The sequence below is a fragment of the Pseudopodoces humilis genome, chromosome 26 (genome assembly GCF_049639895.1).
Source record: "Pseudopodoces humilis isolate 2021_Gansu_Grassland_sample_001 chromosome 26, ASM4963989v1, whole genome shotgun sequence".
NCBI lineage: Eukaryota > Metazoa > Chordata > Aves > Passeriformes > Paridae > Pseudopodoces > Pseudopodoces humilis.
The window spans coordinates 4,856,080-4,881,141 of NC_142225.1; the positions used below are offsets into that span (position 1 = coordinate 4,856,080).

Here is a 25,062-nt window from a genome sequence, read left to right on the forward strand (position 1 = left end):
AAAGTCCCTAAAACCACCCTTGGGATGGACCCAGCGGCAACACCAATCAATTCTCGTTAACTTTGGTCAACTGCTTTACTGGGAGACAGAGATTTCAACAGGCAACATCAATTCCCAACCAGTCCTGTGGGAGCTCAGCTCAGCATTCCTGCTTTTCCCAGCCTCTGGAGTGGAGGGGGCTCCTCAGCATCCCAGTGCTTCCTTGGGATGTCTGGCAGCCATCGGAGCTGGAATCCAGAGCCGCTTCCTGGCTGGATCTCAGCCTTTGCAGTCCCAATCCCAGCCTGGAATTTTGGCTGGATGAATTCTCAGTGCAGGGCGATGACTCCGAGTCCAAATCTTCCTTGTTGTTCCAGTGGTGGCTTCCTGGAGTCTCCCATTCCTCTTTTCATTTTGTCATTTTTTAAAAGTCCTTCTCTCAGCTCCTCTGAAATTGGATTTATTGACACCTCCATTTTTAGGCAGAGCTGCCCGAATTAGGGATTCTGGGAGAGGAACCCCTTCTCCCCAAACAGAAAGGAAAGAGGCAAACAGGGTGACAAATCCACCCCCAAAGCAGGTGGGATATGGGAAAACACGGAATTTGCACCTCACAGCTGAGACAAGCACCAGGCTGGTGCGGCAAGTGAACACCAGAGTTGTAAAAAAAGCTTTTCAGGCTGGGGCAGAGCTTGATCCTCCCAAGGATTTGTCTCCTTGGGTTGGTTCCTGCAGGATTTGGCGCTTTTTTTTTTTTTTTGTGGAAAAAAGGATCAATCCCGTCCCACAGATGCTCCGAGCTGGCTGTGGTGGATGGGTGTCCCTGAACTCCTCAGTCCCCGTCCCCACATGGAATTCACTGTACAGAGTTAAAAAAAAAGTCAAATTTAGCAGTCTGGTTATCTCATACATGGCTTCAATAAGGCAGAAAACCTACGGATACAGTGAGGGGGAGGGGGGCAGTTGGCTGCAGAATTCCTGGAGAATTCTTCGTTTTCCTCATTTTCCTTAAAAAACATTTAATCGGTTAAAGACCCATGTCTTGTATGAAAGCTTCTGTTCCTCCAAACCAAAAAAGACAAAAAAAACGCTGTTTTTAATTTCTTCCTCCCTTCCAACCACGTGGTCCAATCCTCTCCCCGCGGTGCTGCCCCGCTCCCAAGTGGGATTTGCCGAACGTCGCCTCGTTCCCGCGGGATCGGGAGGAATCGTGTCCGGAGCCGCGTCCGGGGCGCGGTCAGAGCTCCAGGGAGCTGATCAGGGCCACCATCAGCAGGGAGTTGGTGGTGATGACCACAACGTGTGGCGCTGGCCTCGTCCCCGAGTCCTCCACCATCATGCTCGTCCCTGGAAAAACCGGGAACAGGGAAGGGGCGGCTGTGGGGTGGCACGGACACTGCGGGGAACTTGGGGGAAGTGAGGTTTTGTGGGGGTTTTTTGTGTGTTTGGCACTGATAAAACTCCTGGGAATGCTGGGAGCAGGAATTTGGGGGTGGGCACTGAGAATTCAGCCCTGAATTTAGGGAATTTGCTGGAGCTGCGGCCCCACGGATCTGGGATTTCACTCTTAGTGGAAAACTTAAATGGTTTTTAGTTCTTAACTGTTGGGAAGTTGGGTTTTGTGGGGTCTTGAGGATGCAAATCCTAAAGCTGGGTCAGGCTGGACTGAGTTTGGGAAGAGTCAGGAATTCCTATGAGTGAACAGCACAAGGAAACCAAAGCCTGATTCCAGGAAAAAACAATTCCAGAAAAGCCCAATTCCAGAGTCTCAACCTAAAACACTGCGGGAGGATGTTCTCCCATGGCCCTGGAAGGGAGGGAGGGATTTTAAAACACAATTTATTGGGATTGTGCTGTGGCCAGGATGGGAGGGGCGGACTGAGTCCTTCCTGTGGCTGAGCTCCGGTCTCGGAGCTCCAGAGCCCGGGGAGAACCTTGGACAGGGGAATTTGGGCATGGAGAGGGCGATCATGGAATCACATGGATGGGTGTGGCCAGAGGAGCTAATTGGTAGGTGTGGTCAGTGGGGTGGGTGTGGTCAGTGGGGTGGGTGTGGTCAATGGGGTGGGTGTGGTCAATGGGGTGGGTGTGATCAGTGGGGTGGGTGTGGTCAGTGGGGTGGGTGTGGTCAGGTGGGTGTGGTCAGGTGTGGGTGTGGTCAGGTGGGTGTGGTCAGGTGGGTGTGGTCAGGGGTGGGTGTGGTCAGGTGGGTGTGGTCAGTGATGTGGGTGTGGTCAGTGGGTGGGTGTGGTCAGTGGGTGGGTGTGGTCAGTGGGGTGGGCGTGGTCAGTGGGGTGGGTGTGGCAGGAGGAGCACAGGTACCGCTGTTCCGAAGGATGTGAACTTCTGCCGGCGTCCCGTCCCCGCCGGGTCCGGTCACCCGGATCTGGACAAAGGCGTGAGTGAAATCCTCGGGGATGGGGATGTCGATCTGGCTCTTGCTGGCCAGGTACAGGGTGGGGGCCGAGTGGGAATCCTGCCTGTAGAGCATCTGTGGGAAGAGGGAACGCTGAGTTCCTGTGATTTCCTTGGATCTACTCCAGGAGAAGCCCAGCCACGCTGGCCATACCTTGTACCCCGTCACTGCCGACTCGTCTGCCTTGGCCACCACGGGGTCCCACTTGATGCTGACTGTGGAGCTGGAAAAAGTCCAGGAGATGTTCCCAGGTGGCCTTTTTGGTGCTGAGGGATGTAAAAGCAGACAGGGATTGGGTAAATGAAGGAGTGAGGAGAAGGCTGTGCTGGTCCTGCCGTCCCCCGAGCCTCGGCAGAGCTGTCAGCTCTATGGGGCATTCCAAGGACGTCAAACAAGAGCACTGAGATCAAAGTTTGGGTGATTTTGGGGGATCCTGTGGAAAGTGGAGGGGTCAGGGCTCACTCACGAGGTCTCGTGGTGGTGACGTTGGTGGAGGGGCTGGGGGGGCCGGTCCCTGCCCGGTTGTAGGCTCGCACGGACACGTGGTAGTTGGTGTTGGGGTTCAGGCCGGTGACATGAGCCGATGTCACCAGCCCCGCCGTCCTCACTCTGTCAGCCGCCTCCTCCTTGTCCCCGTCCTTCCAGTAGCGGATCTGCATGGAAAAGGACAGGATGGGTTTAGGAAGGAGATCTGCAAATCCTGAGTCAGCCCATGCTGAAGGGCCTTTGGGTGTTCGTGTCCATGTATTTTGCTTCGTGTGTGCCCAGGAATGAGGCCACGGCCTCCTGGGAAAGGCAGGCAGGAAAAACGGGATGAATCCCTTTAATCTCTCCTGAGATAGCCCTGTTAGAATCACGTGGTGTGAATTATCCCCACCTCTGGAATCACAGCTGTTTCCTTTCACCTCACATAACCCGGGGGAATTTCCCTTGCTGGGCTCTCAGGGTCTCCCGTTCCCATTGGAATCTCCTACCTCGTATCCCAAAAGCACTCCGGTCACTTCTCCCGGCTCCACGGGCTCCCAGGACACATCCATCTCCGAGGACAGGACAGATTTAGCGATGACCCTGTAAGGAGCCCCTTTGGGTTCTGAAAGACAGGAACAAAATCCTTTTCCTGACTTTGGGCCCTGTTGGGAACAAAAGGTTTTCCCGCGGCATCATCCCGCGGGCAGACAGCTGGTGTTGTGTTACGGAGCGAGGGGAAGGGATTTAGGGATTTAGGAAGACAAGCAGGGCCACAGCTGTGAGCTCTGGGATCTGTGTCTGCCCTGAGGCTCTGGGGCAGTCGGGGCTGGGCTCAGGGAATCGTCACTCTGTGTCTTCGGAGGAGTAGAGGAATGTTGTGCTGGAATAGCCATTCTGGGAGCTCCTGGATGGACACGGGTCTGCAGGGGTCTGGCTGAGGAAAGGCGGTGGGTTGGACAAAGCTGGGGAATTCTGAGTCTGTGCAGTCATGGAATGGTTTGGGTGGGACCTTAAAGCTCATCTGGTGCCACCCTCTGCCATAGCAGGGACACCTCTCACTGTCCCAGGCTGCTCCAAGCCCTGGCCAGCCTGACCTTGGACACTGCCAAGGATCCAGGGGCAGCCACAGCCTCTCTGGGAATTCCATCCTGGCCACCCTCACAGATGGAGTTCCATCCCAAGATCCCATCCAGCCGTGCCCTCTGGCAGTGGGAAGCCATTCCCTGAATCCTGTCCCTCCATCCCTTGCCCCCTCTCCAGATCTCCTGGAGCCCCTTTAGGCCCTGGGAAGGGCTCTGAGCTCTTTCTGGAGCCTTCTCCTCTCCATGCTGGACATCCCCAGCTCTCCCCCTGCTCTTTACCTTCCTCTGCCGAGTACACGATGGCCGTGAGGCTCTCGGGGCCCTCCCCTTTCCTGTTGTAGGCCTTGATCTTCACCTCGAAGGGGGTGTAGGGCGCGATGCTCTCGTTGCGGTACACGAAGTGCAGCGACTCCGCGTGCGGCACCCGCGCCCTCAGCCAGGCCTGGCTGCCCTTCCTCCGGAAGGACACGATGTACCCAAAGCCATCTCCGTTCTGGTAGTCCCGCAGCATGGGCTGGGAAGAGAAAGGGAGCCTTGCTCAGTCCAAACCAGCCTTTGGTTCGTCCGAATTGGAATGGTGGTGCTGATTTCCCGAAGGAAACGTGCGCCGGGTCCATCCAAACCAGCCCTGGGCTCATCCCCGCGTCCAAACTGGGGTGGCAGCGCTGATTTCCCCCCTCAGAAAATGCCACGTGGTCCCCCCGTGGTGTTTTCCCTGTTCCCAACTCACCGTCCAGGTGATGATGAGCTCGTTGGGAGCCCCTCCGCCGCCGCCAAGCCCGGACGGTGCCACCGTCGGTGCTGTGAGGTCCCCAAAGAAAAGCAGAGTCTGTGTTAAGGAGGTGGGAGCGATGGAGGAGCACAAACGCAGCGTGACACCGGTGACACCGGATGGGATGGATCCCGGGAAAAGTCTGGGCTCTGTTTTCAGCCATGAAAATCCTGGCTGGAATTCCAGCTTGTGCCTGACCAGGTTATTTAGGAGCATGGGACAAGGACTTGGTTTCAGAGAGGACAAGGATGGAACTCAAAAGCAGGGATGTGGAGGGGAGTTTTATTAAGAAGAAGCTGGTTTGCATTTGGTGGATTGGGTGCAGTTCTCCTGCTGTTCTCCCATCCCTTCTGTCCAAGCAGCTGGACATGGAATGAACATTCCCAGCTGGATGTAGTGCTGGGAAGTGCAGATCTAACCCTGCTCATCTTCGACACAGAAATGGGCAAAAAGGTGGAAAATCCTGTGGTGGCCTCAGCTCCAGGAACTCTCCAGGAGATGATTCATCCCTTGGGACCATCCTGGGCGGGGACAGGGACCTGCCGTTGTCTCCACACCCACCTGCTTCCTTGGTCCGGATTTTGCTGGAGGGCAGACTGGGCTCCCCAATTCCCAGGATGTTGCTGGCCAAGACCCGGAACTCGTAATCCATCCACGGGATGAGGTTCACCACCTGCGCTGTCTCCGCGTTGCCCTCGATGTTTATGGGATCTGTAAAATCCAGTAACAGCAGAGGGGAAGGAATAGAGCGAGGAGCAGCATGGAGCCAGGACTGGCCGGTGGCCGGTGGCCTCGGTTTGTCACCGGTGCCAGCGTGGGGACACTCACTGGTGCGCATCTGCTTCCATTGGCTGGACAGGAGGGTCCGGGCCTCGATGAGGTACCTGGCGATGGGGCTGTGGTTGTCGAAGCCGCGGCTCCAGCTCAGCTGGACGCTGGTGTCACCGATGTCCCTCACCACCACCCCCCCGGGCGGGCCTGGAGGTCCTGGGGGGATGGGAAATGTGTCACTGACATGGAAGATCTGGAGGTTTATCCCTCTGAGCATTGTGCAAGTCCTAAATTCATATCCAGCCTTTCTTTTCTGGAAGCTGGGAAGCCTCCCCGCCAGCTTTAGGCTCTGGAAAAGCTCCTAAGCCTGGTTGGAAAGGTTGCAAAAGACCTCCAAGATAATCAAACCCAAGTTTTGGGTGAAAATAAAACCCACTAGGCCATGTGACAGAATTCCTGGGTGTGAGGCGGTTACGAGGAAGGAGCAGCTGAGGGCACAGGCCGTGCCATTGCTCTGTCAGGAGCAGGGAATGTTCCCACAGGGAATTACCTCTGACGGTGAGCGTGGCTGACTCGGATGCGCTGTCCACCACGGTCTGGGCCGTGCAGGTGTAACGGCCCGAGTGCCGCAGCTGCGCGTTGGAGATGCTGAGGTCCCCGATGGCCTCCTTCTGCAGGGCAACGGGAGAACACGGCGGGGACAGCATCAGGAGGCGCCCGGTCACAGCCCAGAGTTCAGAGTGGTTTGGGTTTGGGTGGTTGGGATGTGGTGAAGGTGGAGAAGAGGGAGATGGGAAAAGATTCCCCCACGGGTGATGGAGCTGGATGGATCTGAGATGGATCCAGTGATGGCCAAGGCTGAGCCTGTGCTGGGTCTGTTTTGGCTTGGGATGGTGATCAATGAGTGATCATTGGGTGATCAATGAGTAATCAATGAGTGATGGTTGAGTGATCTGAGTGGTCATTGACTAATCACTGATTGATCACTGATTGATCAATGAGTGATCATTGAGTGATCAATGAGTAATCAATGAGTGATTGTTGAGTGATCAATGAGTGACCATTGATTGATCACTGATTGATCACTGATTGATCAGTGAGTGGTTATTGAGTGATCAGTGAGTGGTCACAGATCAATCATTGATTGAACACTGAGTGATCTCTGCCTGCCGTTATCCACAGGTCTTTCCCTTTCTCCTCCGGTTTAGGAAGGGAGTGATCATGGAATCATGGAATGGTTTGAATTGGGAAGGATCTTAAAGCTCGTTCCATTCCACCCCAGCCGCGGGCAGGGACAGCTTCCACTATCCCAGGCTGCTCCAAGCCGTGTCCAACCTGGCCTTGGACACTTCCAGGGATGCGGAATTCACAACCTCTCTGGGCAAAGTGATGGAGCAGCTTTGGTGGGCACAAACACGCAACTAACAAGCGTGGAATTAATTTTCCATCCCTTTGGATGGTCCGGAATTCCCACCGGACTCACCGCGCTGGCTCGCCGGTAGTGCCCCTCGGACTTGTCGAAGTCGATGGGGAAATCATCCAGGGACCAGGTGAAGGTGAGGTCCATGGTGGGGTCGTGGGACGCGTGGCACTGCAGGGTGAGGTTCTCACCCACGTTGATGTCGGCACTCGATGGTGCCAGCGTGATCTTGGTGGCATCTGCAGGGAAGGAGCGGGAAGGGCCGTTAGCCACAATATCCCCATCCCGTTATCCAAACCCTTCCAGCTCCTCGTCCTGCTCCAGCAGCTGGAGCTTCACAGGAGGAAGAGGAGGGATTAGGAAATGGAAACGCATTTTTTAAGGGCTGTTTGTTGGTGGCTCAGGCAGAAGTTTTGCTGCTCCACCTGAAATCACTTTTATTGTGATAAATAATAATAGAAATTATTCTGTTTTTTGGGAGTATAAGGAGGGGAGAAAGATCACATCACTCATTCTTAGCCGTTTCTTGCTCGATTGACCCCAGATGAACATCCCTACCTCGGACAGAGAGGATTCCAGTGCTGTTGGCTTTGCCCATGAAGTTCTCGGCAAAGCAGGTGTATTTCCCCTCATCGGATTTGCTGATGTTCTGCAGGATCAAGGTCCCGTCCGCCGTAATCGTCACCCTGCAAAGGAAGAGCAGCCACACAAAGGAAAGCTAAAAGATCCGCTCGTGCTGGAGATTTGGGAATCTCCACCAATTTTAGAGAAACTGGCGACAAAATCAGGCAGAAAAACATCGCGTGGGAGTTTGCTAAAGAGGAAATTAGAGGACTAAAAAAATTCAGGGATGCAGCAGCACATTTGGATCATCGAGTCCAGTCTTCTGATAAAAAATAAAAAGATTTTAGCTGCATTTTCTAGGTGGGAGCTGACTCTGTGCTGCTACCTGCTGCTGTTGACCAGGAGTTCTGTCCCTTTGGTCCAGAGCACGGTGGCTTTTGGTGCTGCTCGTGGTTGGCACGGGATGATGACCTTCCCACTCCGGGCTGCTGGGATCAGGCGCTTCACTGGGTTTAGTCTAAAATCTGGAGCTAAAGCTACAGGGATAAAAAAAGAGGATTAAGGCATGATTAGAAACCCTGCCCTGGGGGGAATTTCAGCACTGTGCGAGTGGGAATAGATTTGTTGTTGGATGGCTCGGTAAGAGAAGCGAGGCAGAGTCTGGAGAGCGGAATAAGGGAGGAATTCCTCGGCTGCCGGGTGGATCCTGATGCCTGCCAGGCAGGAATTATGTGGCACACGAGTGGGACGGAGCGATGGGAATGACCCTAACAAGTGCAAGGTCTTTGAGAGACACAACAACAGCTGCTTTGGAACATGTCGAGGATAATCTCTTCAATATCCTGACCAACACAGACATCCAGCTTGCCTGAAACTCCTCCTGGAATTGCAGATGGAATTGGGATTTACCTGTTGGCCTCGGTGTGATAGTGTTGAGCAGTTGGTGCTCAAGGCCTTTGATTTATCTTTGGCATTGTCATGAGGAGATAAACTTTTGGAGTAACATCATGGAACAAGTTTGGCAGCAGTTCAGCTCCAGTCACCATCCATCAAAGCAGGTGGAATGGAGACTGAACTTTTCATTTTTGGACCTCTTTCCTCCAAAAAGGAGGAATTTGTACTGGGAGAGAGGTTGTAGTGCTGCTGCTGGATGTCCTGTCCACTTCCCGTGGGCAAACAGATTTCTTTTTGTTTGCTTTCACACAGAATTTACACAGGATTTAAAATTTAAGGGCTTGCACAGTGTCTTGTTGAACCAGAAAACATTTCAGTTGTGAGCGAAGCAGTTTTTTGCCTGCTCTTATCTCACTGCGACTTCACAATGTCAGGATCACACCAGGATATTAGGAAGAGATTTTTTTTCAGTGTCCCATTGGAACCCAGAGCTCTGGGAGAGAGGAATTACCTTGCACTGTTAATTCAGCACTTGCATAAACTGTGCCATGCTTGTTCTCAGCCACACACTGATACATGCCAGAGTCCTCCAGGACTAGCTTGGAAAATCTCAGCTCTCCACCGCTCACTTCGATGCGGTTCTGTGCAAACAAGAGGGTGAACCCATTAGATGAGAAAACAAAAAAAAAAAAATATGGAGCTCAGTCCTCGGCTGGGTCAGGGTTGCGTTTCATCACAGACTCCTCGAGGCCAGCCTGGTTTTCTGTGCGGGAAAACACAGGATTTGTTTTTATGTCTGTGAAGCCACTCTGCCACGTTGCTGTGCTGTGTTTGCCGAGACACCTGAGCAGCAAGGTGCAGGTGACACCAGGCACGAGGCGCTGTTTGTCCTCCCTGCTGGCCGGCTGTGAGTCCCTGCAGCTGCACGAAGCAATGGCTGGGATGGCAGCGCCAGGAGAGGGGATTTGGGGATGGTGCCGTCGCTTCGCAGCCCGATGGGGGCACATGGAGGAGGGAGGCGGGGTGAGAACCGGGGCGGGGATGCAGGAGCGAGGCAGGAGGAGGGGCTGGGGCTGGAGGAGCGGGATCAGAGCTGGCTGGAGGGTACCTGGGACGTCAGGGGCTGCCCATCCCGCAGCCAGCGCACCGTGGGCCGCGGTTTGCCAGAGGCCACGCAGCTCCAGCGCAGGTCGGACCCGATGTCGGCCTCCGTGTCCGAGATCACGTCCAGCCAGTCGGGCTGGGCTGCAGGGGACAAGAGAGAGGGGGCAGAGCCAAGGAGCTCAGCTGAGAGGTGGCAGTGCCAGGCTGGCAGAAGGATGTCCCTGTGCCAGCGCCGCCGGCACAGTCGTTGGCACAGCGGGACCTGCCACGGGAACAGCCCCGGCTGTTTGTGCAGGGAGAGGCACGGCCGGGTCCTGCTGGGCTCCAGCTGCACAAGGTCAGGGCAGAATCCAGGGCTGAGGAATTGGTTTCTCTTCGTGAGATTCAGCTGTTCCTGAATCATCGAATCATGGAATGGTTTGGTTTGGAAAGGAACTTAAAGGTCCCCCAGTGCCACCTTCTGCCATGGGCAGAGACACCTTCCACCATCACAGGCTGCTCCAAGTCCCATCCAGCCTGGCCTGGAACACTTCCAGGGATGAGGAAACCACAGCCCCTGTGCCACCATGCCCATCCACCCTGTGCCAGGGCCTCACCACTCTTGCACTAAGGAATTTCTTCCTGGTATCTCCTCTAAACCTTCCCTCTCTCAGCTTCGGGCTATTCCTGAGCTTCAAGAAAAACTGGGATCAAGCCAAGGTAACCACGGGAAGTTTTTTAGTTTGACTAGATCTGGTTAACAGCTCGGAGCATTAACCCCGGTGGAAGCTCCTCAGGCTTGGAGAGGATCTTGAGCACGAGCCAAATTGGATTTTTACCACTCTCCTTCCTTCTCTGGTTCCCCGATGTTTGCTGTGATGATTTTAGAGCCCATTTGGAGCTCTTTCTCTCCCCTCACCACGGCCCAAATGTGCCCACTGGGGAAAGGTTTCCCTGATCCCTGCAGGTCTTGGTTGGGGCTTGGCAATGATTTAATTAGGGCTGGTAAGAGGCAGGATTAGAGCGCGTGGTTTTCATCCCAAACCCTCAGAGCATCGCCTGGGGCACCTTGGCGCGCTCTGGGAAGTTAAAATGTGTTCCCTGGGTGAAGGACACGTGTTTAATGTGTCCCTTTTGATGAAGGACACGTGTTTAATGTGTTCCTTGGATGGAGGACACTTCCCTGGGTGAAGGACATGTGTTTAATGTGTCCCTTGGATGGGCACGTGTTTGTGTCCCCTTGGATGAAGGGCACGTTTTTGGGTGTGTCCCCTCAGATAAGGGATGTGTTTGGGTGCGTTACCGTGGATGATGATGCGGCCCTGGTGGGTGTCCCTCCCTTTGGCGTTTTCCGCCTCACACTCGTACGTCCCCTCGTCCTCAAATCCAGCGTGCTGGATCTGCAGCAGGGGCTCACTGCCGATCCACTTGGAGGACTGTGGCCCATCCAGCTTCCTCCACTTGATCCGGGGCACGGGGCTGCAGGAAAGCCGAGCTGGTGAATCCGGGCTGAGCTCATTCCCCACGTGACCACCCCTGTCCTGTCCCACCGGGCCTTGGCTTTAGCCAGCTCCTCCCTTCTCCCATTTCCTTCCATCTCTGGTCCTCCATCAGAGAGAGGAGGTGTGGAAGTTCTGCCGTTCCCTCCCCATCCCGATCCCCATCCCAATCCCCGCGGATGCTGCACTCACTTTCCAAAGGCGAAGCACTCCAGGGTCACCAGCTGCCCGGTCAGAGCGTAGGTGTCCGTGGGGAACCTGGCCTTGATGCTGGGTGGGAACTGCCTGGCATCTGCCATGGGGAAAACACCGCTCAGGACACCTGGGTGACACTGAAATGCCACCCAGGGGGTCTCAAAGGGCAGAGGGACACATGAGGTGACTTCCCAACCCTTTTGTGTGTTTGGGTGAGGGGACAGAGGTTTCATTTTCTTCTTCAGACAGCTCTTGCTGAGCTCTCTGAGAATCTCTTGGGAACACCTCAGGGCTCCGTAATTCCTGAGAACCGCAGAATCCTGGGATGGCTTGGGTTGGGAGGGTCCTTAAAGCCCATCCCACCCATGGAATTTCCACTATCCCAGGTGGCTCCAATCTGTGTCCATCCAGGCCTTCCTCCTGTTTAATTCCCTTTTCCCAGTACCAGAATTATTCTTTAAAAATAGAGAAACCCCATGGATGGAGTGGAAACAGGGAATCTTGGAGAGAGAGCTGCTCACCTCCCACCCCAGCCCATCCGTATTTTTGAAGCTCTTAAGGGAGGCTGGAGAGCGATTTGGGCGCTGTGGAGGGATTTGTTAATTCGGATTTTTCCCATAAGAATTGGCATTTTTGGGACAATCCCAGAGCACTGACCCTCTGCAGCCAGGCTGAGGCGGGAGAACTTGCTGAAGACGCTCTTGGTGATGAAGTCGATGTGGCTCGTGGCAAAGCAGGAGTAGTTGCCCAGGTCCGAGGCCTCCGTCTTGGCAATGTAAAGGTTGCCCGTGGTCTGGGAGATGAAACGTCTCCCGTCGGCCGGGATAAAATTGGGGAATTCGTTCAGGAGCCACCGGTAGGATAAACCTGGGGGAAAAAGGAAAGGAATAAACTGGATGGGTTTGTCCTCCCAAGTGAGATGGATCCAGTGGGATTCCAGGCTTGGGTGGATGGATCCAGTGGGATTCCCAGCTGGAATTGGCCCTTGCATGGACACACCAAGTTCTGCCTCTGCTTTGTTGCGTTACAAACTCTGAGTTAACCCCAAATTTTCTTCCCTGAAATTCCCAGAAAATTCGGGAACCCCGTGCTCTGCTGTGTCCCCCTTACCTGGGTAGTGGGGTGGGGGGCTGCAGGTGAACATCACCCCCCAGCCCTCGGTGATCTTCACGGGGTCCCGCTCTTCCGCCGAGAATTCCTGCAAAACTGAACAGGCAGAGTGAAACCCGGACAGGAACAACAGCTGGAGGAACCTCTGTGCTTTCTCTGCCCCTCCTCTGGTGGGTTTGTGCAGAGGGAGATCCAAAATTATCACTGCCTTTCTCCGTAATACTCCAAATTCTCCAGATTTCTATGGAAGTGCCAGGGGATTTCTCCATGGGATGATGTGTTGGAGAGATTCTCTCCAAGCCCTTTTCCAGGCAGGCTCAGTTTAAGCCAGGCCTAACTGTGATTGTGTTTAATTCACCTGGGGGTGCCAAACTTACAGCCAAAGCGGAGCGAGGCCTCCCTGCTCACCACGGTGCCCCTGGAATTGGATGCCACGCACTGGTAGGAGCCGGAATCCTTGGCTTTCACGGGGTTGCTGATCACCAAATCCCCGGCCACCAGCCTGTAGCGGGAATCCGGCTCCAGCTTGAGCTCCGTGCCGTTCATCTTCCACCTGCCGGAAGAAATGGGAGCAGGGATAAATCCCCGTGGGGCTGGGCCTGGTGGTTTTCCAGCTGGGGTGGGGTTGGAGGTGGATTTGGATCTGAGCTGTGACCTGGGAGGGGACTGGAATATCTCAGAATTGTGGGATTGTTGAGGCTGGAAAATCCCTCTGGGATCAGCGAGTCCGAGCTGTGCCCGATGCCCACCCCGAGCCCTGAGTGCCACCTCCAGCTGCCACCTCCAGGGACGGGGACTCCAAACCTCCCTGGGCACTTCCAAGGCCTGGCCGCCCTTTCCATGAGGAAATTCCTGCTGCTGTCCAAGCTGAGCCTCCCCTGGCCCAGCCTGAGGCCGTTCCCTCTCCTCCTGTCCCTGTTCCCTGGGATAACATCCCAAATCCCCCCCGGCTGTCCCCTCCTGGCAGGGACTTGTGCAGAGCCAGGAATTCCCCCTGAGCCTCCTTTTCTCCAGGCTGAGCCTTCCCAGCTCCCTCAGGATTCTCCAAACCCTTCCCAGCTCCCTCAGGATTCTCCAAACCCTTCCCAGCTCCCTCAGGATTCTCCAAACCCTTCCCAGCTCCCTCAGGATTCTCCAAACCCTTCCCAGCTCCCTCAGGATTCTCCAAACCCTTCCCAGCTCCCTCAGGATTCTCCAAACCCTTCCCAGCTCCCTCAGGGTTCTCCAAACCCTTCCCATCTCCCTCAGGATTCTCCAAACCCTTCCCAGCTCCCTCAGGGTTCTCCAAACCCTTCCCAGCTCCCTCAGGATTCTCCAGCCCCTTTCCCAGCTCCCTGAGCTCCTCACAGGACAAGGAATCTCATTCCCAAGTCAGTAATTCTCCATACATAAAAGTGGAGGGGAGAAAGCAGAATTCTGGATGTTTTTATCCGGTTCCAGGCTCAGAGGGAGCCCAGAGCTCACCTGTAGGTAGCGGGAGGATTGGCCCGAGCTCGGCAGGACAGGGTGACCTTTTCTTCTGCAGAGCCCTCAGGGAAGAGGGTGTGGGACGGCTGCTCCTCGAACACCGGCCCGTAGTTCCGCGTGCCGCTCTGGGCTTGGCACCAAACTGCGGGAGAGGGGAAAACCTGCTCAGCTCCGCTTGGCTTTTCCTAAAAAAAATCCTCCTTTTCAGTTTTGTAGGGTGTGCCCAGCGAGGAGGAGGAGAGAAGGAGCGATGTGACAACCCCACCCCATCTGTCAGCACAGCCCGGCCCTGGCTGTGGGAACACAACCTGCCGTTCCCACCGAGCATCCCGCGCCATTCCCGCCCTTCCAGAGGGACCAGCATCCCTGGAGACACGTGGAGGAAGGACCAGGGACCTCCTGGAGCACCACAGCTGGAGCTGGGAATGTCCCCTTGTCCCTGAGGTTCCTCCTCTGCCTGCACAGACCTTGCCTGGTGCGTTCTTCTGAAATCCTCTCCAGGGCGAGGGAGGAGAGGGGAGAACCGGGATCTTCACGGCTCTGGACACACCTGGCAGGTCCCCTCTGTCCCTGCAGCTCCCCTGGCTCCTGACACCTCAAACCAGTTGGTTACTGGTGTGGAAACCAGTACAAACCAGTACAAACCAGTGCAAACCATTCTGTTCCATGGCTGGGATGAGCCTGAAGCCGCTTTTGGGGTGTTCAGACACAGGTTTGACTCTGGTTTTGAGAATGAGGAGGAACAAGAGGGACAAAGGCCCCCCCCCTGCCTGATCCACACCGTGCCTGGGCCACCCTTTGGGGACAAAGTGCCACTGGCAAGTTCCAGCTGCCTTCCTGTCTCAGATAAACAGCAAATTCCAGTGGATCCCCTTCCACGCAGGAGAATCCCAGAACCCCAGCCTGCTTTGGGTGGGAAAATCCCTCAAGCTCATCCCGTTCCACCCCTGCCGTGGGCTGGGGCAGCTCCCACAGCCCGGGGTGGTCACTGGAAGGGACACTGGGAGCGAGAGCCAGGCAGAATCCGCCTGGAAATCTCTTCCTCGCAGGGACAGCCGGTGGGATAATTGCCAGCACGTCTGTCCTCCTTGTCCCTGTCCCCCTGGAGACGCCTGGCCCTTATCAGGGAAGGAGCCACCAGCACTGATAAGCTCCGAGCTGCTTCCCTGGCTCCGGGATCCTTCCCTGCTCTGTAATTGAATTAATGAGCGTCTCCAACCCGCTGTGCCAACGCCAATCTGTCTCCTTCCCCCCCTGCTCAGCGGGGCCGCTCCTAAATGAAGCGATTCCCGGGAGCGGGATGTTTTATGGAAGAGTCACTTCCAGCCGGGAACGGCCTGGGATCAGCGGGAGCAGCCCTTGACCCGCGGCTCCCGGGGTTCGCCTCGCGCTCCGGCTGCTCCAGGAGGAGGCTGGGATGGGATAGGATGGGATGGAAGAGGGGATCTGGTAATTGGCTCTGGGCTGGGAGCAGCTGCTCCCCGTGTCCCTGCTCCAGGCAATTATCCCAGCTCCGCCAGGATCGGCTTGCGGGATGGTCCCCTCACACAGGGAGAGGCGCCGAGCTGGGATTCTTTGGAATTAAGGAAAAGCAGCGGGTTTGGGGTTCTTTCCCTTCTAGGATGGTCCTGTTCCTAAAGGGAAAACTGGAAATCGTCTCCTGTTTGGGTCAGTGCTGAGGGAGTCCCGGCTGGAATAAACTCTGCTGATCGGGGGGGAAAACAATATTGAGTTAATGGGGAATTAACGAGAAAAGATTTAATTGCGTGCTGATAGATGAGTTAATTGTGCTCTGATAGATGGCGGTGACAGGACCGAGGCTGAACAGCTTTAATTTTGAGATTAATTAGAGAGCATAAGGTAAAGAATTTCTATTTATTTAACAAATAAAATATCTATTGGTACCACTCCCATCCCTGCCCTTTCCCATGGGATTTTTTTAATTCCAATCAAGCCAAATCAGGCTCGTCCTCCCTCCTGACCCCACCCGGAGCCCGTGTCCCCTTGCTGTCCCCTGCTGTCCCTTTGTCCCTGCCAAGGTGATGGCTGCCAGTGCCAGGCATCGATTTTCCCACTTGGAATCGATGCCAGGACTTCAGGTGAATTTTAATCCACAATTCCAAGGTGCTGGGGGTGAAACGCTTGGACTTCACTCATTAAACAAATCGGGGGTTGATTAAAGCAGTAATTAAACTGTTACGAGGGGGGGATAAGGTTAAAATTAAGAACTGATAAATCCCAGAACTTCTGAGACTGATCTGCCACCCCAGAATTCCCAATTTTTAAAGTTGCCAATGCAGGATCTGTCCTGGAGCTCTGGTGTTCGGAAAACAGGGAGAAGACAGGCACAAAATAAAGGTTTTTAAGCCAAATTTCAAAGGAGAGGAGCGACCTGTTGGGAATTTTCCATGTTCTGTCCAGCTGGGAGAGCTGGAACGACAGGAAAAACCCCACCACACCCCTGGAATAACCTTCAGTATTAGGGAAAATGATAATTAGCACCAAAATAATGGGAAACGGGTGAAAATGAAGATTTGGAGAAGCAGCTGCAGGAAGGTGACTCCAAAGGTTCCCTTTTGGGTTATTTTGGGGATATTTTTAGGAATATGCTGAGAGCCAGGCCTGGAAAGCCCAGGTGTGCAGGAGGCTGCGCTTTGTGCTGAGCCCAGGAAATGGTGGATTTCCTCGGTGGATTGTTTTCCAAGCTGAATTCCTTTTTCTGAGAACATCCACAGCCTCTGGATCACAGGAGGGAGCTGGGCAATAAATTGGTTTTGCAGGAAATTTATGCCCAAAATCCTGCTGGATTTGGGTTTTTTTGGGGACCAGCTCTCTGAGGAACCAGGGTTTTATTTTGGGTTGTTTTTAACGAGCACCTTTCTGAGGAACAAAAGGTCAGGGCTTGGATTCCCATATTTTCCAGAGGTTTTTCCCAAATGAACAAAGGCCAGGGAGGTTTGGGGATTTTAGAGCAGTCTCTGTGCACTTCAGAAGCTTTAAATATTTAAATCTCGCTCCAGACCTGGATGTTTTGGCTCTTTTCCCACTCCAGAAGGTTTCCCTGAGCCTCATCCATTGCTCCCATCCTTTTGTCCCGATCCCTCCTTGTATTCCCAGGATTTCTCCCTGTCCCAGCTGCCTCCGGAGCTCCACGGCACCATCAGCCAAAGCTCAGTGAAAATCACCCTCCCAGACATCCCGGGATTTTTGGGGGGGTTTGCCTGAACTCAGGTGCTCGATGGGAGACCCCAACTCCGGCTCCGTGGCCGCGTGGGGGTCGGGCCAATTTCCAAGCGGGATAATTGCCTCCGGATCCAGGGCAGCCCCCCCTGCCTGGGCCTCCTCGGGGATGCAGAGAACATTAAAAGGTAATTAGATATTTATGAGGATGGGCCTGCAGCGTGCCCGGCGTGATGGATTGGCTGGAGGACATTATCCGGACTCAGCTGGAGAGGAAATGTCTCCCTGCGGAAAAGGGACCTGCAGGGAGCGGCCTGAGCCTCCCCGAGATCCAGGGATGGGGTCTGGAAATGGTCCCCAAAATCCAGAAATCGTCCCCAAAATCCAGGAATGGTCCTTGAGATCCAGAACTCCTCCCTTCCTCCTTTCCTGGGGTCTGGAAATGGTTCCCAAAATCCAGAGGTGCTCCCTGAGCATCCGGAAATGATCCCTGGGATGTGGAATTAATCCCTAAGATCCAGAAATGGTCTCTGAGATCTGGAAGTCATCCCTGAAATCCAGAATTTCTCCCTGAGATCCAGAAATCCTCCCTGACATCCAGAAATGCTCCCTAAGGAGCAGGGGGATCTTTGCAGGGCTTGGCCAGCAAGGAATCCCAGGAAAAAGTGGGATGGGGAGTGGGATGAATCCCACTGGCAGGAGGAAATTCCTCCTGCACCTCCCGAAATCTGGGGTTAGAAAGGAGAAATTGTGTCAAACATTCCTGGCCCAAGGGGATATCGGGAACAGCGCAGACACGGAACAGCCCATCCCGAGATTTGGGATTCGGCACCGCCGCATTCCCGGTGGATCCCGGGTGATGTCCCGCCTGCTCCAGCTCCTCCCGCCTCTCCCACGGGAATCTCTTACCCAGGAAGGTGCAGACGGCCAGGGAAGCGTGGATGAATCCAGCGGCGCCTCCCATCCTGCGCCGGGTCCTGCGGAGCCTCTACGGGCGCGTGGGGACAGCGACCCTGGCGGGGGGGACACAGCGGGGTCAGCGGGACCCTTCCAGCCCCAGAAATCCCATGGAGCTGCTATTCCACAGGCTCTGGATTCTGGGGTCAGCCGGACCCTTCCAGCCCCAGATATCCCATGGAGCTGCTATTCCAGAGGCTCCAGGATCCAGCTGTGCCTCCCCGCTGGCCGCCAGCCCGAGCGAGAGTCACTCCAGGGCAAAATTCCAGCGGTGCCCGGAGGAGCGGGAGCGGCTGAAGGAGCTGTTTTTGTCCCCGATGGGACAAATCAGGACGGGAATTGTTGTCCCTCCTCCTTTGCTGTTTCTCATTCTCCCCCGCTCCTCCATAAATTCTCCTTTCCAGGAGTTTTTGATGGAAAACACCGAGCCGGAAGCACACGGGGTGTTGACGGGGGTGAGGAGGGAGGAATAATTTTGATTTTTGTGAAAATAAAGAAGATATTGGGAAGGAATTCTTGGCTGGTGAGGGTTGGGATGCCCTGCAATGGGATTTTCCATCCCCGGGAGTGTCCCAGGCCAGCTTGGACAGGGCTTGGAGCACCCCGGGGTAGTGGAAGGTGTCCCTGCCCATGGCAGGGGTGACACTGGGTGGGCTTTAAGGTCCCTCCTAACCCAAATCACTCGAGGATTTGGGGATTCTTTGACAAAAGAATCTTTAATTGAAACTCTTGAAGTGCCAGGGCATTTCCTAATGGCCTTCCCAGTCTCCTCCACTGCCTCCTGTGATCCCAAAATATTCCCAAAAATCAACCCCCCCAACAAAACCCTGAGCTCTTTGTGCTGCTCCCCGAGCCCTCTGCGGGAGCAGCTCCACCTCCCGCACCTCTTCCCGCGGAACTCCAGCAGGGATTTTGGGCTGGTTTATCCCTCTTTGTTACCAAACCCTTTGGCAACAGCGCTCCCCCAGCCCGGCAGGGCCTCATTTCCCGCTGCCCTCCCCAGAACACCCCGGTGAGGAGCTGAAGATGCTGCCAGCAGCTCCCGGGCCGCTCCTGCTGCTCATCCCCCCTGCTCCAGCTGGTGCCGCTTCCACTCCCGTCCCTGCCCATCTGTCCGCTCCCGAGTTCTCCGAGCAGGGATTAACCCATCCCGTGGGATTCTCTGCCCCTTTCCAAGCCCTCCTCATTACCAAACGCACCTGAGCAAACAGCCCGAGCCCAGCTCGGCTCCCCGAGCCCCTCCGGCTGCAGAAAACACCCGGCCCCTTTGTGTCCTCACCCAGAGAGAAGATTTTGCTCCCAGCATCCCAAAATCCCGGGTTTTTATCTCGCCTGGGTGCGAGGGCTGGATCCCAGCGCTCCTGAGAGCCGGGGAGGGGACACAGGGAGGGGACAGGGAAGGGACAGACAGGAGAGGACAGAGAGGGGAGACAGAAGGGTCAAGCAGGAGGGGACAGAGGGGACTGACGAGAGGGGACAGAGAGGGGACAGAGGGAGCGGACGGACAGAAGAGGACAGAGGGGACAGAGAAGGGACAGAAAGGGGAAAAGGGAGAAGACAGAGAGGGGACAGAAATGGGACAGAGGGTTCAGGCAGGAGGGGACAGAGAGAGGGGTCAGAGAGGACAGAGAGGGGACAGAGGGAGGGGATGGACAGAAGAGGACAGAGGGAAGGGACAGAGTGGACAGAGAAGGGACAGAGAGGGGACTGACAGAAGCGGACAGAGAGGGGACAGCCGCCCTCAGCCCTGCTGGGATTTTGTTCCCTGACAGGCCCCAAAATAAATCTGGAGCTTCATTATCGCGCCTGGCCGGGGACGGAGGAACCGCGGCCAGAGGGAGGCGGCAGCTCCTGGTGGGAGAGGCACGAGCTGTGGCAGGGACAGGGAATTTGGGGACGGAGCGCAGCGGGGCGGGAGACGCTCCCACGCAGAAGCCGCTGGTTCCAGCAGCCCTGGAGTGGCTCGGTCACATGGAGTCACTTGATGTCACCGAGAATCCTGCCCCAAAGAGCGTCCCGAGCCCACGGCCCCGCGGCCAACACTGTCCCTTTGTTCCCCTGGCCTGGCCCTCCGCCCTGGGGACAAGGGGCAGCTTTGAGCCGGGCGCGCTGGGGGCTTGCAGGAGATGCCAGCCCCGCGCTAATTAATGAGTTGACTTTTCCAAATCTCTGCAGTTCCCTCGCTCCGGGGTTCGGGGGAGGCGGCAGCGGCGGAGCCGCTCCTGCACCAGCGGCCGCAAGTTAAACTCGGAGTTTTTGCTCAGAATTCTCTGCTGAGCCCCCGGAGCCGCTTGGGCTTTGCCTCCTTTGTTCCCTTCCCTCACACTTGGAGAACAAACAGGAACGAGAGCGGGAAAGCTGGATTTTGTTACTTTTCATGGAATCCGGGGCTGGTTTGGGTGGGAAGGGACTTTATATCCCATCCTATTCCAGCCCCTGCCATGGGCAGGGACAGCTTCCACTACCCCAGCTGGCTCCAACCTGACCTTGGACCAGGGATGGGGCAGCCATCTCCAGAGCCATGATCCTGAGCTCCTGATCCTGGATCTGATCCCAAACTCCTGATCCTGGATCCGACCCCAAACTCCTGATCCTGGATCTCATCACAAACTCCTGATCTTGGATCTGATCCCAAACTCCTGATCCTGGATTTGATCCCAAGCTCCTGATCCTGGATTTGATCCCAAACTCCTGATCCTGGATTTGATCCCAAACTCCTGATCCTGGATCTGATCCCCAACTCCTGATCCTGGATCCAACCCCGAGCTCCTCCAAAGCTCGGGAACACTCTGCACTGGATATTGAGCCCTGCTCTCCTCCCTGGTCAGGGAAGGGCCACAGGGAGCAGTTTTTTCGCTCTTGCCGGGGTGTTTTGACAGCCCCTCGAGAGCCCGCTGGTGTCCTGAAAGGGGATCTGTCACCGCCGCTAATGGAGGCTGTCACCGATACCTCCGGGAGCCAGGCGGGATAGAAAACTCCACATTATCCCTTCCCTCCAGAGCCTCGGGATCTGGGAGCGATCCATTAGCGGGGAGGCAGAGTCAGGGAGCTCAGGGAGATTTTGAGGGGTGCTGGGAGAGGAGGAACTGCCTGGGACAGCACCCACTGCATCCTCTGGAGGATGATTCCAGCGGGATTTTGGGGAGGTCGGGGCTGGATTTCGGCAGGAGATGTCCTGCGCTATCCATTACCGGGATAAATCAGTGTAATTCCATCTCCTGCACTCAGCCACGAGAGGAGCATTTGGGATTAAGTGGGGCAGCTCCTTCTGCCGCAGCATTCCCCAGGGAAGGATCGCTCCGGAGGGGGGGCCAGGCTGGAATTCCTCCTGTGCGTCTTTTATTGTGGATCGTGGCTAAAGCTGGAAAGGGCAGGCGTGTGATGTTCCCTGGATTCTGACTCTCAGAACCTTCCCAAGGTTGGGGACATCGTGTCCGTCCCGACACAGGAGGAACAAACGGGTTCATTGTCACGGGTTCGTCCTCCTGGAAATCAGGGATGGATTGAGAGGAAAACCTTGGATTCAGCCCTTCCCAGATCTGTCAGTGGCTCCAGGTCCTGCAGGAATTCCGGGCCATTCCAAACCCGTCCTGAGCAAGGAAATTTCCAAACGAGGACCAAAACACCCCAAAAACAGAACCCAAACTGCAGTTTGGGGGTCCCTGCTCTGGTGGGGGTCAGGACCCGATGTTGGGTCCCCAGCCACAAGATGTGTCCCCAAAACACTTCCGGAGGGTCCCACGTCCCTCTGTCCTGCCCAGGGGGGTTTGGATCGCTGCAGCTCTAAACTCTCCCTCCAGACTCGAATTCCAAGGGAAAGCTCAGCCCAGAGCAGCTGGAATGAGGCTGGAAGTCTGGAAATCCACCCCGGAGTGATTCCAGCGGGAATTCGGGAGGCGATGCCTGCCCCAGATCCCGGTTGTGGCTGGTAAAGCCACAGACATCCCACAGCACATTCCCGGTGCTGCCAACCCCGCTCCGGGAGCTGCCGAGCACGGGAAATGTTCCCTTTTCCCGGGAAATGTTCCCTTTTCCCGGTGAATTCCGGCTGTTCCCGCGGGATAGCCCGGGAAGAGGCGCTGATCCAGAGGGGGATTTCAGGCAACCAGGATGGAGCTGAGCTACCCAGAACAAACCTCCCCATTCCCGCTTCCCGCTGTCCTCTCCAGGCCTGGATCAGCTCCGGGAAGCTCGGCCTAAAGCCGGGACTATCCCGGGCTCCTCCCGCCTCCCACTCGCGCTCCCGGTGGCGTCAGAGCCTTGCTGTGCCTCAGGTATAAATAGCTCCTACCTGCTCCAGCCCCTCCCCGCCGCTGGAAGCGCTCCTGGGAGTCGGGAAAAACAAGCGGAGAGCTCGGGAAACCTCCTGGAGAAGGGGTTGGGAAGGGAAGCTCTGATCCAGCAGCGAGAACCTTCCCGAGGGTTTGGGGTTTGGGGATCCCTGCCTGGCTCCGGGGATCTTCCTCAGCCTCACGGAGCTCCTCAGCCCTCCCAGTGCACAGCTGGGTGCTTGTACTGGTCATACTGGGGAGGTCCAGCAGCTCCGAGGGGACCCTGGGGTTAAAATCGCCCCTCAGGTGCTCCCTGCGGTGGTGCCGGGTTTGTTTTGCTCCTTGGGATGCTCCAACCCCGTGTCCAACCTTTTCTCCTGCCCTCGGGTTTGGGATTCGGGCTCCAAACATTCCCAGCCTTACCAGGGATCAGGGCTAAACAGATTTTCCTGTCCCACCCTGGTTTTTACGGCTCTCCAGTAAATAATAAATGTCCTAATTTGGGATCAGGATTGCTGGGCAGGGTTGGGGTTGGGATCCACAGCCGGTTCCGGGCGGGAATGAGCCTTGGATCAGCCCAGTGGGATCCTGGATTTTCCAGCAGGGAAACACCAGGGTGTTTGTCATGGAAGATAAAAGATTTTGGGTTTAGAGAAAGGGATTTTGTGCAGCTGGAGAGCTGCACTGAGCAAACCCGTGGGAGACGGGCAAATCCCCATTCCAAGTTCCCTGAAAACCCCATCCAAAACTCCCTGAAAACCCCATCCCAAACTCCCTGAAAATCCATCCCGAACTCCTTGAAACCCCATCCTAAACTCCCTGAAAACCCCATCCTGAACTTCCTGAAAACCCCATCCAAAACCCCCCAAAACCTCATCCCAAACTCTCTGAAACCTCATCCTAAACTCCCTTAAAGGCTCATCCCCATCTCCTTGAAAACCTCATCCCGATCTCTCTGAAAACCCCATCCCAAACTCCCTGAAAATCCATCCCGAACTCCTTGAAACCCCATCCCGAACTCCCTGAAAACCCGAGCTCCCTGAAAACCCCATCCCGAGCTCCGGGGCCGGGATGTGGGATCCATCCCCGACCCCGGGAATGCGCGGCCGCGCTCGGCGGAGCCGCCGGGAGCTGCCGGCAGGTGCGGGGAGAGAAACCCCTCTAGGGCTCAGCCTCTCCTCAAATATCTCACGGATAATTTGGATTTTGAGCGTTTCCAACGCACCCGGCGTGGCTGAGCAGCTTTAGCGTGGGCTCAGCTCCACGTGGATTCCCATTTCCAAGGGCTGGGAGCAGGTGGGATGAGTGTGGGGGGAATCCTAACGGCTCGGCTCGGGGTTTCTGCCATTTATGATTTATTTGTGGTAAATCCGACGAGAAAATCCTAAGCCAGCCCGTCAAATCCTCTGCAGATATTCCAAAGGGATAAAAGTGACCGCTCTGTTTTGTAGGAATAAATCAGGGGATGGATGGAGAGTTGGGAATCCTTTGTCTCACTCTACCTGAGCCCCCGGTGCAGCTGAGCTGGACAGGACCCCCCCCCCAGCTCCCATTTTCTGGAGTTTCTGGGAATTCTGAGCCACCCCGTGGAAAGCTCAGTTATTTCTGGAAAGTTTGGGATCCACTGCTGAGCAAAGCAAGAGGTTTCTGTGCTAAATCCCAAATATCCAGCCTGGAGAGGTTAATTTTTTGATCCTAAATCTCCTGCAAGTCCCCTTGCTCCAGATTTGCGCCCTCAGAATTCCTCGTGGATCTGCCTGGGAAGAGCAGGGCCGACCTCGGGCTTTGGGAAAACCTTGGGATTTCTCCCAGCTCCGGGATGCAGAGATGCTGCCTCCCATCCTCACAGCAACCGGTGTTTCCCGGGAGAGACGCGATCTCCCGGGAAAACGCCCCGGTCCAGCCCTGGGAATAACGCTGGGGGCTGGTGGGAGTTGTGGCCAGCCCGGGGGAGTTTTGGGGTCAGCGAGGGTGGGGTGAGGAGGGAGCTCGGGCACTTTGAAGACAAGAAAAGGAGCCCCAGGAAGCGCCCCCAGTTTTCCCTGCCCCCGGCTGCTTCCCCATCCCAGCGTCCATCCCTCCGGGAATGGGAACAGAGGGGTGCCCTGACTGTGGGGTACCCCCGTGCCCTCGGGGAATGGGGTGGGAATGGATCCGTGGCTTCTCACTGGATCTCCCACAGCCCCGAGTGCGCCTGGCACAGCCCTAGACCCCCAAATTCCCCCGGAGCGCCCCCAAATCCCCCCCCTCCCCTAGGATCAGCCCTCGGGAAGGTGAACTGGGACACCACGGCCTTCCTGGAGCCCCTTCCCTGGAGAGGAGACCCTGGGGCCGCTCAGGGCTCTGCCAGCTCATTCTGGGGGTGCTGAAGGAGTTTTGGGCAGCAGAACCCCCTGTGGATCCCCCCGGCACGCCGGAGGTGTCCGACCCCACCAGCGCGCTCCCGAAGCGCCTCGGGCCGGAGCGCGCCGGGAAAAACCTCGCGACAATCGCTGAGAACCGAAATATTCCCCGATTTTTTTATTTTTTTATTTTTTTTTTTTCCCTTAAGAGACATTTCAGCTGCCAGCCGCCCTGAGCTCGGCCGCGCAGCGCTGCCACAAGTGCCACCAGCGCGGCCCCCCCCGCTCCCAGCTCCACCCCCGGCTCCTCTCGGGGATGCCCAAAGCACCCCCAGCTCCTGACCCCATCCCTGCGGACCCCACAGAGTCCCCCCCGGCCGGAGCGCACCCAGCGCGAGTCGGGAATGCTGCCCCGAGCCTCCGGGAGCCTTCCGGGATGCAGCAGAGCTGCACGAAGCGCTTACCTGGGCCGGGAGGGCAGCGTTGGCATCAGCCGGGGGCCCGCGGGGCCTGGCGGCTGCCGGGGGCTGGGCTGGAGGCAGCGCTCGGCTGGTGGCTGGCCGAGTGTGGATGTGTGTGCCCAAAGCCACTG

At 56.2% G+C, this 25,062-nt stretch overlaps 2 protein-coding genes across 5 annotated transcripts in view; one reads left to right on the forward strand and one right to left on the reverse strand.

The window, feature by feature from the left end:
* The window catches only part of RBBP5 (RB binding protein 5, histone lysine methyltransferase complex subunit), a 44,358-nt gene extending 28,953 nt beyond the window's left edge, over positions 1-15,405 (forward strand). Inside the window, exon 14 of the mRNA XM_088066950.1 lies at positions 13,929-15,405. Within this exon, the coding sequence (XP_087923076.1) occupies positions 13,929-13,936 (8 nt within the window). The 3' untranslated portion in view covers positions 13,937-15,405. The remainder of the gene's footprint in view (positions 1-13,928) is intronic.
* Positions 1-25,062, reverse strand: CNTN2 (contactin 2). 4 transcript variants are annotated; one of them, XM_088066946.1, is made up of 23 exons: positions 24,935-25,062; positions 17,810-17,913; positions 13,718-13,862; positions 12,631-12,806; positions 12,254-12,349; positions 11,801-12,010; positions 11,141-11,240; positions 10,753-10,928; positions 9,475-9,611; positions 8,878-9,007; positions 7,858-8,008; positions 7,467-7,594; positions 6,972-7,147; positions 6,039-6,159; positions 5,546-5,704; positions 5,279-5,428; positions 4,676-4,746; positions 4,225-4,459; positions 3,370-3,485; positions 2,862-3,048; positions 2,549-2,661; positions 2,302-2,470; positions 1-1,326 (listed from the first exon to the last, which is right to left on the reverse strand). In XM_088066946.1, the coding sequence occupies exons 2-23, from the start codon at positions 17,862-17,864 to the stop codon at positions 1,217-1,219; spliced, it is 3,111 nt and encodes a 1,036-aa protein (XP_087923072.1). In that variant the 5' UTR covers positions 17,865-17,913; positions 24,935-25,062; the 3' UTR covers positions 1-1,216. The 4 variants fall into 4 exon arrangements, with proteins under 4 accessions (XP_087923072.1, XP_005529365.1, XP_087923073.1 ...); XM_005529308.3 differs by lacking the exon at positions 24,935-25,062 and adding an exon at positions 19,137-19,612; XM_088066947.1 differs by lacking the exon at positions 24,935-25,062 and adding an exon at positions 19,057-19,612.

Excerpts from the sequence above, each read along its gene's own strand:
- CNTN2 (XM_088066946.1), bottom strand. The coding sequence starts at position 17,864 with ATGGGAGGCGCCGCTGGATTCATCCACGCTTCCCTGGCCGTCTGCACC. Across the intron at positions 12,011-12,253 it reads CCCCCCACCCCACTACCCAG|GTTTATCCTACCGGTGGCTC; the intron begins GTAAGGGGGACA and ends TTTTTCCCCCAG. Across the intron at positions 3,486-4,224 it reads CGTGTACTCGGCAGAGGAAG|AACCCAAAGGGGCTCCTTAC; the intron begins GTAAAGAGCAGG and ends CCTGTCTTTCAG.